Genomic DNA, 15,287 nt, shown 5'->3' with positions numbered 1-15,287 from the left:
CGCGGCCCCCGAGTCCGGACGGCGTACACGTTGAACCCTTCCCCCTTCTCAAGTTCAATTTGCCTCTTTCACCATAGCCTCCATTCCAACCATGCATTTCTAGACCATGCATCTGACACTACCTGCACTCTGGCTGGCGACTCCCACCCTCGCCAGCTATGCCTTCTATGTCGGCAAGCACCTCACCGCGGACGGCGCCGTCCTCCTCGGCGGCACCGGCGAAGAGGTTTCATCCCACTGGCTGCAGCTCTTCCCCGCGGCCACGCACCCGCCCAACGCAACCGTCATCGTGGGCGTCACCGCCGCTGCCATCATCCCCGGCGAGCGCATCGCCATCCCGCAGGTGCCCCGCACGCACCGCTACCTGAGCATGGAGTACTCCGACTTTGAGGGCTTCCCCGCGCCGCTTACCAACGGCGGACTCAACGCCCAAGGCGTTGCTGTGCGCGACGTCTGGGCCACCAACCACGACGAGCTCGTCGCCATGACGCCCACGCCTCAGCGCGGCGTGCAGTATGCCGACCTCGCGCGTCTTGTCCTGGAGCGCGCCGACACGGCGCGCCACGGCGTCGAGATCATCGGCGACTTGATCAGGAAGCATGGATATGCGACCTATGGAGGCAATACACATCTTATTGCGGACAAGGAGGAGGGCTGGGTGGTGTGGGAGTTTGCGGGCGGCAAGGGACTGTGGGCGGCCGAGCGACTCGGTGCAGACGAGGTTCGCGTGCTGTATCCAGGATACATCGAGGATTTTCCTACCAATTACGCAAATACCACCGACTACATGGGCTCCGAGAATCTGGTCTCCTTTGCCGTCGAACAGGGCTGGTGGAGCGCATCCTCGGGCAAGCCATTTAACATATTCAACATCTACGGCGTGCAGGGCAACGTCACCGCCCGCGATGGCGGCTTCAAGTACATGTCGCAAGCAGACCTTAAGTCCGCCACCCTCGCCATGGCGCCCCTGACTGAGACCAAGCTCATGGAGCGCGTGCGCGACCCCCGCATCGCCGACGACCAGGCCGGCTACGGCCAAGTAGTGCGCCTGCACGCCGATACTCCCCCAGACCTCCTCCGGCTCTGGAACGCACCCACTGGCTCCGTCGCCGCGCCGTTCCTACCGTGGTGGCTGGGCGTCACCTCGGTGCCGCCCGAGTACGGCGCCCACCGGTACCTCACCGCCGGTGCCTCGGGCAGCTTCCTGCATCCCGACTTCCAGCTGCAGGAGGCGTCGACCTTTGCGGGGCGGCTGTTCAAGCGCGTGCTGTACTACATGTGCTCGGCGCCCGAGGCGTTCCTGCCGCTTGTGACACGCATGCTGGTCGCGTTTGAGGCGCGGTCGGTGCAGGACCTGGCGTGGGTGGAAAAGGCGGCGCGGGTGTTGCTGGATGGCGGTGATGCTGAGGCGGCCAGGGAGCTGCTCACGCACTATGCGCACACGCGCGCGGACAAGGCCTTGCAGCTGGGAAGGACCATGGCGGATGCCCTGGACGGCTATGTCAAGCTTTCCGGGCAGTGGAGGGACCCGGTTGGGAATGAGATAAATGATGGCGGGCAAGGGGCTGAGACCGTGAACTGCCTTGTGGGCTTTGATCCGGATAAGCCGCGGCCGGTACCGGAGGGACATCGATTACGGAAGCAGATGCGTTTTTGAGGTGGTTGAGCTAGAACCCCTTGTCTTTATAATCAATCTTGAACATAAAAACAGTATATTTCTCTAATTATCAGTTACATATTATTCCGCGAATTATCTCTAGCAAATTATTCCGCCCTTATCTCGTGCTCATTACTCGCCAATTATCTCGTGTGCTTATTTGGCGCTTTCGGGCAAGATTTGATGAACAACCGACCACACCACCTGCGACACAGTCGCGCCGCCAATCAACTTCATCACCGGCATGTTGACCTGCAACTCCTTCAGGAACCACTGACGCATCTTGACAGCCACGAGCGAGTCCACGCCCAGGTCGAGAATCTGCACCTCGGCCGGCACGGGCTGGTCGGCCGGCAGGCGCAGTAACTTCTGCAGCACCGTCTGAAACGCGCGAAAGATCATGTCGTAGCACTCCGCGGGAGGCGCGGCCTTGAGCACGTCCAGGCTGAGGTGGCCACCATTGTCCGACTCACCCGCCGCGCCATTCGTCGCCGGCGCCTGGCGATCGAGCAGGTAGTGACCAAACTTGGCGTCGTACGCCCATGGCGGCACGACCTTGTCGCGGGCCACGTCGACGTAGCGCAGGCTCGACGACACCTCGGGGCCGTGCGGCGAGGTGCTCGGGCTGGCGAGGACCGACTCGGCAAAGATGTAGCAGTAGTCGCTCTCGGAGATGATGTCGTACCCGAGCGCCTTGCTGCGCGCGATGATGTTGTGCCCCGTCCGCGTGATGAAGCCGATGCCGCTGACGCCCGTGAGGTTGATGACCGAGGCCGCAAGGCCGCGCTGCCGGCGCTGGTGCGCCAGGCTCACCATGAAGCTGTTGGCCACGGCGTAGGCAATCTGCCCCGTGTTGCCGGCGATGCTCACCAGCGACGAGTAGAGGATGAAGAACTCGAGGTCGTCCTGGCCAAACGCTTCATCGAGATACCGGCTACCGTCCACTTTCGGGCCCAGTGCTCGGGTCATCTGCTTGTACGTGAGGTCCGCAAACAGGCTGTCTTCAATGATCAAAGCGCCGTTGGCAACGCCGCCAATCGGGGGCATGGTTGCCCTGATGGCGGCAATTGTCTTTGTCAGGGCCGCCTTGTCCGTAATGTCACTAGATCAACCTTCGTTAGTTGCGCTCCCTTGATCGTTAGACTGAAGAGAAAAACTTACAGTGCAAATGTGTTGACGACTGCGCCGTACTTGGTTCTCTGCGCAGCAATCCACGCCGCGTCCACCTGCGGGTTGCGACTCGACAATGCAAAATGTCTTGCGCCACGCGAGATCATGTAAGACACGGTAGAAAGACCCAAGCTCCCCGCCATCCCGACGAGGAAATACGTCCGGTCAGGATTGAAGTGACATTCCTCCAGAGCGGGCAACACAGTTGCGCGGACAGGCAGCTCGTTGACCCAGGAGATGGTCTTGGCCGGGACGCCAAAAGCAAATGACTGTGGGAGGTCTTGAATCTGAATCATGCCATCAGCGCCGAGGTCGCTTTTCTCTGCGGCCAAGGAGGTAGTCTCGGCCACGGCGGCCTTGAGAGCCTCGTGGACGGCCTGGTCCTCGATTTTGCGGTACTTGAAGCTCTGCGGGCGAACAAAGTCGCTGGCGGTCAGCACCGCGACGCCAGACGGGACCTGAAGCCCCATGGCGGCCAGACTGTCGCCGGAACCCGTCTGCGTACAGTCGACGCACATGAGCGTATCTGGCTGCACCAGCTTGCTGAGCTGGCGAGTCGAGCCGTGGCGCGCAATGAATTTCCAGCCCTGCTCCTGGATCTCGTCGACGCGGGAGGCGTCGCTCGTCGTAAAGATGAACTGCACGCCAGACTTTCTGCCAGCGTCGACGAGGAGCTGCGTCAGCGAGTTGGACGCCTCGTGCACGACGGCGCTCGTGAACGGGGGGCACCGCTGCATGATTGTCGCGGCGAGGAAGAAGGCCTGCAGCCGCTCGGGAAGCGAGCGCTCTTGGTCGTCGGAAAGCCCGATGAGCGGCACCAACGTCGCCTTGTGCACCGAGACGCGCGACCGGTTCTCGGTGGACAGCGCGGCAACGACGCGACCGGTCTGGACGTCTGTGCCCGTCACCGGATACAGGTATCCGAGCGCAGGGACATGCACAGCTACAGATTGCGAATAGCGAACAATGATTTCTGTTTCCAGCTCATTGGCCGCGAGGTGCGACGAAGGCAGAGCCGCGACGCGCAGTCTCTCGAGAGACAGCGCTGACTTATCCGCAGAAAGCTGCAACACGCCTGCTGTCGGCTGCAGCTCAACCTGCACGTGGCGCTGCAGAGAGTTGTAGCCCAGGTCGAGCTGCTTGTTGGGAAGGTAGCGCGAGATGAATGGCTGCCCGTTTCGCAGATGAAGTTCCGGCTCGTGAGACCACAGCGTTTTGCTGGCATTTTCCATCGAGTGCAGATTGTGTAGTCTCAGGACCGCGTCGGATATGAACTGGCCTGCGCCGGAAACATTGTCCTCGATGTCCAGGATCTGGGTGACGAGATGGGAGCATTCCTCAATCAGACAACGAAGCGTGCCCTTGATCATATTGGCGTAGGGGTTGCGTCCTTGGGACCCAGACACGACCCAAATGAGTCGATCCGAGCGTGTAGTCAGCTCTTGCAGCTTGGTAAATGTCTTCTCGCTCAAGTCGCGGTAAAGGTCACTGTCAAGCTCAGTCAAGCTAAGCACGAATGCTTTCTCGGCCACGGCAGAATCGTCGAGATGCGCGAGGCTCTTGACAGTCTGAACGACTTGGCAGAAAGGCGCCAGCAGAGCTCTGATCTTGCCAATGAGGTCAACCGTCACCGGTGTCTCCCCACCAATGATGATGAGCGTGGGGATCTTGGCACCGACCGAGACCATCGGCTGACGAAGAGCGTCGACTGCGTCGTTGGTGGCCATTGTTGCCATGATGGAAAAGCGACCGCTCTTGGAGGAGCCCTGGGCCTCCATCTTGGAAAAACCGGCTTCGGTAAATCGGCCGCTCCACAGCTCCGAATCTCCCTCCAAGCTGGCCAAGCTCTGATCGAGCTCATGGATCAAAAGTAGGTATCCGCCCGGCCGAAGAAGGTGGCGGAGGAGCTGCAGAGTCCCCTTGTCCGTGGCGTGTCCGTCGCGCAGGACCACCACGTCGTATTCGCCGCCGGCGTTGGTTTCCAGAAAAGACGGGCTTTCGAGTTGCAAGGATACTCGCTTGAGGCTGGAACCATCATCGCGCGAGTCGGCGATTGCGTCAAACTCGGACTCGGCGATACCATCGAGCGCGTAGGACGACAGCCTGCCGCCAATCGCCGTGAAGACATTGAGGACCTCAGATGCATTGTCCGTCACTCTTTCCAGGATGCGGGCCTTGGGGTATCGATCCGTAATTTGCTTGAGCAGGCCAGCAACGATATGGTAGCTGCGCGCCTTGTCTGCAGTGTAGCCACCAGCGGTAGGCTTGTTGACTGAGATAGCGCCATTCTCTGAATGGCCATTGGAATGAGCGTGGCCATTGACTGAATGGCCATTGGTAAGAACGTCACCATTTGTTGAATGACCATTGGTAGATATGTGGCCGTTGGTTGAACCATGTCCATTGGTCGAAGCATGACCATTTGTGAGACCGTTGGTAGAGTGTCCGCCGTTTGCCAAACAGTGACCATTTGTCAAGTGACCATTCTCCAATGAAGAATGTTTGTTGGACACTGCATTTTCAGCTTCGCCATAGTTTTGAGACAATGTGTTTGCGAGCAGCTGTTCAGGCACATCCGGTAGCAATGCAGTGCTCGGTTCAGCCACGCAAAGCACCATGTCAGCAAACATGTGCTTGTCATCGTCAGCAGTCACTGGTGCTACCGGCGAGACCGTGAGACCTTCGACCTTGAAAATGGACTCCTCCTGGCCCGCAATGCCGACTTCAATATCACCACAGATTGTCCTCCTGTCCAGCATGTAGGAGACTGCGTTGAAGGCAAATCCACCCGCAGGTATAGCGCCACTAGACAGAGCCGCTGGGCTAATGGTGAGTCGCTTGATCGTGGTTGGCACATGCAGGGTCTGTAGCCTTCCATCGCCAGGGTAACTCAGCGCGGCAAAGACTGCTTGAAAGGAGACATCCAGGACCGCGGGATGAAGCGGCACCCAGCTGGGCGAGGTAGCCGGGTCTGTCGAGGTGGGTGCGGCAATGGTGCCATTGGCCCAATTTGTCGTCCTCTGCAGAGAAGCGATGCTGCGAAACGCGCCGTTGTAGTTGTACCCAATCGTGCGCAAATTGTCGTAGAAGGTATCGACATCAATCTCGTTGAGCTGGCCGGAGCCCAGAGCGCTGTTTGGCAGCGTTCGCGACGCATCGCCGCCGACAAAGAGCTGCACCTTTCCGCTGGCAATGCTCGTCAGGCGGCTGGACGACTTGCTCGTGGCGGCATCGCAGTGGTAGGTCGCAGAGAGGATCGATCCTTCGTTGGGCGACGACGTGACCTCGACCCCGGACAGGTAGAAGAGCGTCTCTGTAGACTTGTCATCGTCCAAGGCCAGCGCTCTGTGGATCGTCGAGTCGTGCAGCTCGATGAGTCGGACCTGCAGGCCCAGAGAACCGGCAGCGATGGTGGCAGCCTCGGCGGCCATGATGAGGAACATGGCTGCGGGAACCAGCGTCTGGCCTTGAATTTGATGTCCCGTGAGCCACGGGATCTCCTCGGTGGAAAGGAAGTTTTTCCAGCGATATTCTGCGTCACCACAGGTGTTTGTTCGGACACCGAGAAGAGGATGGCAAGGAAGCTCCCTGAACCGGTGGGCATGGGATTCTCGCGACTCAAACTCATACGAGTGCGTGTGGTCCCAGGGGTAGGAAGGAAGATTGCGAAGCGATACCAGCTTGTTCTGAGAGAACTGGGCGGCGTAGCGATCGAGCTGCAGACCGGACTGGGCCGAGACGGACCAGAACCATCCAAAGAAGGCGGACAGGGCATCAACGTCGTCCACGGCACGGCTCAGCGTACCGCAATACGCCACCTTGTCGATTCCAAGACTCTTCAACGTCTCCAAAACGGGTGACTTGAGGGCAGGATGGGGGCCGATTTCAGCCAACGTTGGCAGCGCATCCTGGTGCTCCGTCTGCGAGGCCGCGGCGACAGCCTCGGAGAACAAGACTGGCTGGACCATGTTTTGGATCCAGTACTCACTGGCGATATTGCTCGTGGCCGACATGACGCTCCCGCCATACACGGATGAGAACCACGGAACATGCTGCGCGGGATTCAGCACCGTGATGTTGCAAGCCGCCAGCGCCTTGCGGTACAGCCCGACACATGCCTCCATATGGTGCGAGTGGTATGCCGTCTGCACGCGGAGGACCCTGTTGAACTTGTCTTCGTCCTCGAGCACGACCGAGACCTGGTCAATGACGTCGCTGTCACCCGAGAGCGTGACGCTCGTGGGCGAGTTGTACGCGGCGACGGAGATGCGGCCCAACACGGCCTCATTCTCGCACAAGTCTTTGGCGTCGGGGTGCGTCATGCCCGCGGCGATCATTCCGCCCTTTTCGCCCTGCTGGCCCCTGGCTAGATGCGCGCATAGGCCGCGCGTGTAGGCAATCTTGACGGCGTCCTCGGCGCTCAGGAACCCGGCCGCGTAGGCCGCCGCGATCTCGCCGCTCGAATGGCCCAGCACCCCGTCAAAGTCGACGCCGGCGTTGCGGAGAAGATCCACCAGGATGATCTGGATCACGGTGCAGAGCGGCTGCGAGACGGCGCTCTCGTCAATCCGGGAGGCCTTCTTCTCCGCCAGGATCTGTGCCTTGAGTGACCACGTCGGCCGGTACGGGTCTGGCAGGGCAGCGAGCGCGGCGTCGAGGCGGTCCACGGTCGCCGCGGCCCGCGCCGACTTTTGAACCAGCTGGCGTCCCATGGTGGCCCACTGGGCACCTTGCCCGGTGAATACGCCGAGGAGGCGCTTCGGTTGAGAGACGGTGCGGATGATGGAGCTCTTTGGCCCGCCCGCCGGCTGCTTCAGGACACTTTCCAGTGTCGTGATCAGTGCCTCTGGCGTCGGGGCAGGGACAGCCAGTCTGAAGTTGAGCGCGCTCCTGTTCTTGAACAGTGTCCATGCCAGGTTACCCATGTCCACGTTGGGATTCTGGCCGACATGGTCAATATAGCGCTGCACAAGCTTCCGCAGAGTCTTTTCCGACGACGCCGATATCAGAAATGGGAGAGAATTGGCTGGCGTACGGGGAGTGGGCGGACTGGTGCTGGTGGGTGACAGACTTGGCGACGAGGACAGGCTGGGCTTGGATACGACTTCCCGGAGTGCATCGTCGCCATAGCTGGGCAGGTAGCCTTCGAGGATAACATGACAGTTGGCGCCTCCAAACCCGAAGCTGTTGACACTGGCTCGGCGCACGCCCCCGTGTAGCTCGGGCCAGGGGATGGCCTCGGTGGCAATCTGCAGGTTGCCATAGTATGGTTTTAGTTCGGGGTTGAGCGACTCGAAGTGCAGATTCGGGGGGATAGTCCCGTTCTGAATCGCCAGTGACGCGCGTAGCACTCCTGCCACGCCCGCCGTACCCTCAGTATGTCCGATGATTGTCTTGACGGAGCCAACATAGAGTGGTTCTAGTGGTGCCTGCTCGCCTCCCGTTTCAGGAAAGAAAGCATCGTGGATGGCTCTTGATTCGACCTTGTCACCGGCCTTTGTGCCTGTGCCGTGCGCCTCGAAATATTGGCACCGATCCTCTGGCTTGCTAAGATCGAGGCCCGCGCGGCTGTACACGTCGCGAATGAGCCGTGTCTGCGCCTCCGGGTTCGGCATCGTGATACCCGGGGTGTGACCGTCCTGGTTGACACCTGTCTCGCGGATGATACACTCGATGTGGTCCCCGTCGGCAAGCGCATCGCGCAGCGTCTTGAGCACGACGACGCTGATACCTTCGCCGCGCGCGTAACCATTTGCGCGCGCGTCCCACATGTGGCACTTGCCTTGGGGTGAGAGCATGTCAAGATTTGTCTCGGAGATGAAGGGATCGGCGGAGAGTATGAGGTTCGTGCCGCCCGCGACGGCCACGCGTGAGCTCCCCGAGCGCAGCTCCCGGACGGCCAGGTGGATGGCGACGAGACTCGACGAGCACGCCGTATCGAGCGTCATGGAGGCGCCGCGCCAGTCAAAGGCGTGAGAGAGACGGTTCGAGAGAATGGCCCTCGACGTTCCGGTGGCGGAATACGTGGGTGTGCACTCGCTGTCGAAGAAGACCATGGTGGTGTAGTCGGCGCTCATGACGCCAATGAAGGCACTTGTGTCCGAGCCTCGTAAACTTTCAATGGGAATGCCGGCCTGTTCAAGCCCCTCGTAGGTTGTCTCCAGCAGTAGACGATGTTGCGGATCCATGGATTCGGCTTCGCCAGGCTGGATGTTGAAGAACTGGGGGTCAAACTCCATAGGGTCGCTTTCCAAGGTGTAGGCCGCCATGACATTACTGGCACCGTGATGGTGCCCATTCTCGTGGTAGAAGCCCTTTGCATTAAATCGCTTGACTTCTTGGGATAGATCGCGGGGAGCCTTCAACAGCTCCCACAGCTTAGACGGCGATGTTGCGTCGCCGGGGAAGCGACAGGCGCTGCCGACAATGGCAATTGGCTCCATCGCGTCCTTGGGTATGATTCAAACTGACAGTCAAGAAGGAAGAGAGAAAGAAAGTAAAATTAGGTAAAGAGTGCAAAATGTACTGGATGGTAGAGTAATCACAGCACGCAGGTAGCTTAAGTAAGGACGTCATCGAGGTGCTCCGTGAGCACCTGAAGCGAGTAATGAAGACGCTATGTGCAAGGCAATACGACGAAATCCCGTCACTACTACGACCTGAAACTAAAAAGCATACTCTCAGTTTCAGCCCTCACCGTCGATTAGAAACGCTCGAGACTGGAGTAGGGGCGAGGAGCTTATTCGCGCAATGACGCCGCAGCCCCCGAGGTCGTGTTATGCAGCCTCGTCTGAAATGTCAATGCGGGAGCTATTTCCAGAAGACGAGCTAGTCCCTGTTTGAACCTACGCTTCGGCTGCGGCGTCTTTTGCATACTTGCAGGGACGAAACGCCTCACCGGACGACACTCGAGCTGACTTGCTCCGGCATTGCGCCGCCGTACTAGGATTTCCGCCCACACCGCTCGAGAACCCGGAATCCGCCGGCGAGGTTATCTTGATAGGCTGAAATTACCATGATAAGCCGAAACGCGAATGGCGACACTGTGAGTTTGGCAGAGCGCAGAATACGATTCGCAAGAGACTTGCGAATGACAGATAACACGGGTCAGGAAGCTGCAATTTCTGCGCCTCAAAGTTTACTATACTATATTAGTTTGTCGAGGTAAAAGGCTGAATTAATTGTCCCGATTTAATTAGTTCTCAATAAGGCAAAAGGCTAAATAATTGTCCCGATTTAATCCACCAGTGTCCAATCACTGGCTGTACAATGAAGCTACCACGTAGCCGAGATTAGACGTGATCCGACCAACGCAACTAGAGCAAGTACACCAACTTGAACCCTCGCACCTGGCCTTGCCGTATCGCGTCAATGCCGGATGGAATGGCATCAAGCCCCCCTTCCATGATGCGCATTGGATGTGCTTTCAGAACATGATCGCCTTCGGCTAGCACACCCTCGGCCACTTCGGCCAGCTTTGTGCCCCATGTCAGCAGTGCCTCGTCGGGTTCGCAGCCAAACGGCTTGGGCCAGACCGAGCCACGTCCCATGAGGGTCAGTGTAAGGATCCAGTCCAGCTTCACCGCCTTGCGACTGACCAGCGTCGGGTCAAACGGATCCAGCGCCGTGTAGCGGCCGCCGAGGCGTCCCATGGCCTCCTCGCACGCCAGGACACTCGACTGCGTCGTCACGCAGTCAAACGCAAAGCTCAGCGCGTTTTTTGTCAGGTCCCGAATCTCCTGGACGTGGCTTTCCGAGTGGTAGTCAAACGCGGCCACGGCACCGTACTCCCTGGCCATGTCGAAGTGCTTCGCCGAGCAGACGGCGATGGGCTTGTGCCCGGCGCGCCGGAGGAATTGCAGCGCCATGGTGCCTGTCGCCGTCGCGCCGCCGTAGATGAGCACCCAGTGAGACTTTTCCGCGGTCGCGGTGAGCGAGCCCGGCAGCTGCAGCGAGTGGAAGAGCGCGAAGCCGGACGAGAAGATGGCGTTGCCCATGGAGGCGGCCGTGGCAAAGGACATGTGGTCGGGCATCTTGATGAGGATAGAGCCGCGACAGGCGGTGAACTGGGTAAATGCGCCAACGCGCGGCCGGCGACTGTCGCACCCGTCTGTACATCCAAAAACGCGGTCTCCGACTTGCAGGCTTCGCCAGGCAGGCTGGGCCGGCCCGACAGCAACGACGGTGCCGGCAAAGTCGAGACCCAGCACGTTACCAGGGTTGAGAAACCCGGGCATCATCTTGGTGTCAACAGGGTTGAGAGCAACAGCAGACACCTGAACTAGGACTGCATCGGGCTCAATGTCTGGCAGCGGGATGCTCTCTGCCACGACGACGCTGCCATCCTCGGGGCCGACAACGACGGCACGCTGCGTGGTTGGTACAGTGGTCATGTCTGGCGTGTTTGTAGCTGCGAATAAGAGTTGGTAAGTGAAATGAGTCAAGTCACGTAATAGCTGGGGAATCATCTTACCAAGATAAATATGCGCAGTGTGGTTGATTGCAAGTGGTTCTGGTGTCGTTTCTGCAAGGATTCCGGATTGGCAGTAAATTGCGACAGCGTGAAAACTTGGAAATATCCCCAAGTGAGCAAGATATGTTTCTGCCTGCCTTTACTTGTCATCTTGTATTTTTCCTCCCAAGTCTGCTATATTTGGAATGGCCTGCATCGCATTGTCATGGCCGTGCATCTGATGCATGAATGTGGGCCATGCGGACAACCATGCGCGCCCCTCCGTCACAGGTCGAAACTTTAAGGAAAATCTGGTTCCGGCACGGTGGCGATACGCATTGACATGCGGACCAGTTGATTCATTTCCAGCCGGATCAAGGCTGGCTGGCCTGTCAGGATGAGCGCAAGTATCAGCCGCGCAGGGATTGGCTGCCTTCCCCCACGCGGGTAAGACCGAGGCGAGAGGTTCTATACCAAGGCCAAGGAATATTCGCTGGCAACAAAGACCCTGATCAGAGTGGTTCAAACATTTCCAGCCGTTACGAACGCCATTACTTCGTCCTGCTATTCCTGTCGAAAACATGGCGATCCACGCGGCCTACATCTTCATCGCCGCCACGCTCATCGCGCTCTACGTCGCTCGCCGCATGAGAGAGCAGCATGCTCGCCAAAAACTCGCTCGTGACCAGGGCTGCGAGCCGCTCACCACGGCCATCAACAAATTACCCTATGGACTAGATCGCAAGTGGCAGATTGTGACGCACCGGGGCAACATCCTCGACGACCTCATCACCACCCGCTTCGCCGAACTCGGTTGCTACATCTACACCGACAACCAATGGGGCAGTCCGCCCATCATCTGCGCCGAGCCGGCCACCATGAAGGCCGTCCTCAGCACCAAATTCCGCGACTGGGACATGGACAGCAACCGCTACCCGGCACTTGGTCCCTGGCTCGGCCGCGGCGTCCTCGTCAGCAGTCACCAGGGAAAGGGCAGCCTGTGGGCGACGGCGAGAGCGCTGCTCCGGCCCATGTTTGCCAACACGGCCACGTACAATCACGCTCTCATTGAGCCGAGCGTGCAGGAATTCCTGTCCATCCTGGGTCACCTCAACCAAGCGGGCGCACCCGACAAGGACCTGCTGCCCTTCATCCGCCGCCTGAACGTGGACATCATTACCACGGTCTTTTGCGGTGGCAGCATCAATGAGCAACAGTCTGGTCTTGCCATTGCCGTCGGCGCGGATGCAAAGCACAGAAAGCCCGTCCTCGAGGAAGCGTTTGACACCATCGAGCCCATCGCCGGCCTCCGGCTGCAAACAGGCAGCATGTACTGGCTCTTTACCTCGAAGCCGTTCCGCGATGGCTGTGAAACGTTTACGGGGCTAGCCGATGGATGGATCAACCGGGCCCTGTCCAAGAGAGACGAAAAGCCCGACCTGTCCCAAGACGAGGGCGCCGCGGCCAGAGAAAAGAACTTTACGGAAGAACTCGTGTCCAGCACAGACGACCGCGAGCTGCTGCGCGACATTCTCGTGCAGCTGCTCTTCGCCGGCATCGATACCTCGACGAGCATGCTGTCCTTTGCGCTCGTGGAGCTCGGCCGCCATCCGAGCGCGTGGGCACGATTGCGGGCCGAGCTGGCGGCGCACAACATGCTGAGCGGCGGCCCCGAGACCATCACCGCGGCGCAGCTCAAAGAGTGCGCGTTCCTGCAAAACATCATCAAGGAGACGCTGCGACTGTACCCGCCCGTGCCCATCAACTCGCGCGAGGCTATCCGCGACACGGTGTTACCCTCGGGCGGCGGCGCTGACGGCAGCAAGCCCGTGTTCGTGCCCAAGGGGACGTCGCTCAAGTACAGCCCATACGTGATGCATCGACGTGAGGACCTCTACGGGCCGGATGCGCTGCTCTGGAATCCCGATCGGTGGATTGGCCGCGCGCCCGGCTGGGACTATCTCCCGTTCAACGGCGGGCCGCGTGTCTGCATTGGCCGTAAGTACCCTACATTGACTTGCCTGCGGTGCTATCGAAAAAAGACTAGCAAACTGACACTGGGTAGAAAAATTCGCTCTCAGCTCGAGCGCATACGTGCTGGCACGGCTTGCGCAACAATTCGACACGTGTACGGCCCTGCCCACTACAGGGCCTATCGACTCCAAGCTCGGCGCGGTGCTTGTTCCCAAAGCTGGCGTGCCGGTTTCTCTAACAAATTCCACAACTTAGTTGTTGCGGGTATATCGAATTTCGACTGTTAATTACTAGTTCGGTTTAATTTAGTTCGGTTACATGGAATTGCCTAGTTCGTCCAGTGACTTGGTCTTGGCGCTTTTCGGCAGTGGAACTGCGATCCCATCTGAGGCTTATCTGTGATAGTATAATGTACAAGGGTTACCAAGTTTTCTGTATCCGTACTAGGGCAAATCATGGGCGCAATATAAAGCACCACGTCACCACGCACTAGTGTCGGTGCCCGCCACTTTTGCGCCTACAGTTATCATCGTTTTGCGCCGAGGATTTCATAGGACTGTTGTATTTTTATAAAAAAAAAAAAGCTCACTCTGGCCATATCGAACTCCCGAGCCAGCTACTCCAACGGGCCTAAATAATCATACACCAGCCTCACCCGTATGACCTTCTTGTCCTCATTCAGCACCTCCACATGCCGGACATAGCGCCTCTCACCCTTGACGTTTCGGAACCCATTAACTTGCTTCGTATTTGTGTTGATGTTGAGCTGAATCGTTTCCATCAAAATAACGCGGTCATCGTCCAGGAGCATGTCCTCGGTCAGCCACGTAGACGGCAGCTCGTCCCTTTTGACCCACCGCGTGCTGCCGCGAATCTTGCCAAAGATGGGAAAGTTGAGCTCCTTCCACGTTCCGTTGACGATGCGGTCTTCTTTGCTGTCGGGGAGCCCATTGCTCGACTTGCCGTGGATGACGATGTGGTCGACGCCGTTCTCATTCGTCTGCGTGACCCAGAGCTCCGCGCCCGACTTGACCAGCACCTTGCGCCAGAGCCAGCTCACGCCCTGAGCCTTGAGCATCTCATCATACGGATCAGACAGTGCAGCGTTCTAGCGATTAATTTGTCAGTATCTGGACTGTTCTCACTGCAGGAATGAAAACACACCATACGCCACCGGCCGGTCAAATTGCGAAGCGTGATACTCTCCGGTGCAGCCATGACTATGAACTGTAGGGAAAATTTCGGAATCGTCAAGCTTTGAATGATTTCAGCCCCGAAATGCGCTTTTCACTGTCCAAGCATGACTTATAAGCACGGCATGACCAAATCCGACCCGTGATTCCCAATCGGGAAGCGATAGCCGCCCGTCACCGCAAGAAAACTGGACGGAGAAAATTCCCGAGCGACGGAGTAGGCGCAATCCGAAGTCGATACTATTGTGACGTTCCAGAATGCGCATTGACGCTCTGACACGGTGAGAAGGTGGATCCTGGTGTGGAATTCAGGTATTACCAGCAATGCGTGGCCCCTGTTGCAGATGCCGGTGAGGCTGACAAGAGGAGATCGAGCGGTGGCGCTCTTTTGTGGATCTCGGCAATCAGTCGCCTGTGCTGTGATCAGACAGGTTGTGTGAGTCGAGTTACATTTCCTCGCAACCCAAGACAGTCTGTGCTCACAGCCCTACGAGGATGAGGATTCCGCCATATAGCTATTTTTAGCAACTCAGCTTAGTATTAACTATAGCTAGCTTAAAGATTAGGACAATATATTTATTTAGTAACTATTGTAACGGACTGGCCCCCAGAGGGGCTTCGGGGGCAACCAGCCCCGCAGCCGTCAGTGGCCTTACGGCCACAACCCTCTTGACCACAAGGCCAAAAGGATTCGTAACAACAATACTAACCTGTTGTTGTCTGGTTGCACCTATAAGGGGCCCCCCTTCAGGGGGCTCCGCGCCGGCCACTCTGGAAGGACCAGGGCGGGCTCCATAGCCCAGCCCTTAACATACCCTCTCTCTCCCCGGCGCGCCCACAG

General features: G+C 58.5%; 6 protein-coding genes across 6 annotated transcripts in view; 2 read left to right on the top strand and 4 right to left on the bottom strand.

The window, feature by feature from the left end:
• Window positions 1–106: 106 nt before the first annotated feature.
• CCM_09347 (dipeptidase domain containing protein) lies at window positions 107–1,657 on the top strand (the record flags this gene model as incomplete). Its single annotated transcript, XM_006674481.1, has 1 exon — window positions 107–1,657. The coding sequence occupies one exon, from the start codon at window positions 107–109 to the stop codon at window positions 1,655–1,657; it is 1,551 nt and encodes a 516-aa protein (XP_006674544.1).
• A 156-nt stretch (window positions 1,658–1,813) lies between these two features.
• Window positions 1,814–9,270, bottom strand: CCM_09346 (Beta-ketoacyl synthase; the record flags this gene model as incomplete). The annotated part of the gene is made up of 2 exons (XM_006674480.1): window positions 1,814–2,759; window positions 2,819–9,270. The coding sequence occupies 2 exons, from the start codon at window positions 9,268–9,270 to the stop codon at window positions 1,814–1,816; spliced, it is 7,398 nt and encodes a 2,465-aa protein (XP_006674543.1).
• An 873-nt stretch (window positions 9,271–10,143) lies between these two features.
• CCM_09345 (alcohol dehydrogenase, putative) lies at window positions 10,144–11,220 on the bottom strand (the record flags this gene model as incomplete). Its single annotated transcript, XM_006674479.1, has 1 exon — window positions 10,144–11,220. The coding sequence occupies one exon, from the start codon at window positions 11,218–11,220 to the stop codon at window positions 10,144–10,146; it is 1,077 nt and encodes a 358-aa protein (XP_006674542.1).
• A 640-nt stretch (window positions 11,221–11,860) lies between these two features.
• On the top strand, window positions 11,861–13,508 carry CCM_09344 (cytochrome P450 family protein, putative; the record flags this gene model as incomplete). The annotated part of the gene is made up of 2 exons (XM_006674478.1): window positions 11,861–13,277; window positions 13,345–13,508. The coding sequence occupies 2 exons, from the start codon at window positions 11,861–11,863 to the stop codon at window positions 13,506–13,508; spliced, it is 1,581 nt and encodes a 526-aa protein (XP_006674541.1).
• A 361-nt stretch (window positions 13,509–13,869) lies between these two features.
• CCM_09343 (uncharacterized protein) lies at window positions 13,870–14,471 on the bottom strand (the record flags this gene model as incomplete). The annotated part of the gene is made up of 2 exons (XM_006674477.1): window positions 13,870–14,361; window positions 14,418–14,471. The coding sequence occupies 2 exons, from the start codon at window positions 14,469–14,471 to the stop codon at window positions 13,870–13,872; spliced, it is 546 nt and encodes a 181-aa protein (XP_006674540.1).
• Window positions 14,472–15,033: 562 nt separating this feature from the next.
• Window positions 15,034–15,287, bottom strand: part of CCM_09342 (uncharacterized protein) — a gene marked incomplete at both ends in the record, with an annotated part of 554 nt that continues 300 nt past the window's right edge. The window contains one exon of the mRNA XM_006674476.1: window positions 15,034–15,251. Coding sequence (XP_006674539.1) covers window positions 15,034–15,251 — 218 coding nt within the window. The remainder of the gene's footprint in view (window positions 15,252–15,287) is intronic.

Source organism: Cordyceps militaris, assembly GCF_000225605.1.
Source record: "Cordyceps militaris CM01 unplaced genomic scaffold CCM_S00009, whole genome shotgun sequence".
In the NCBI taxonomy this organism is placed as follows: domain Eukaryota; kingdom Fungi; phylum Ascomycota; class Sordariomycetes; order Hypocreales; family Cordycipitaceae; genus Cordyceps; species Cordyceps militaris.
The sequence above is the reverse complement of the archived record's forward strand: the minus strand, read 5'-3'. Positions and strand labels throughout refer to the sequence as shown.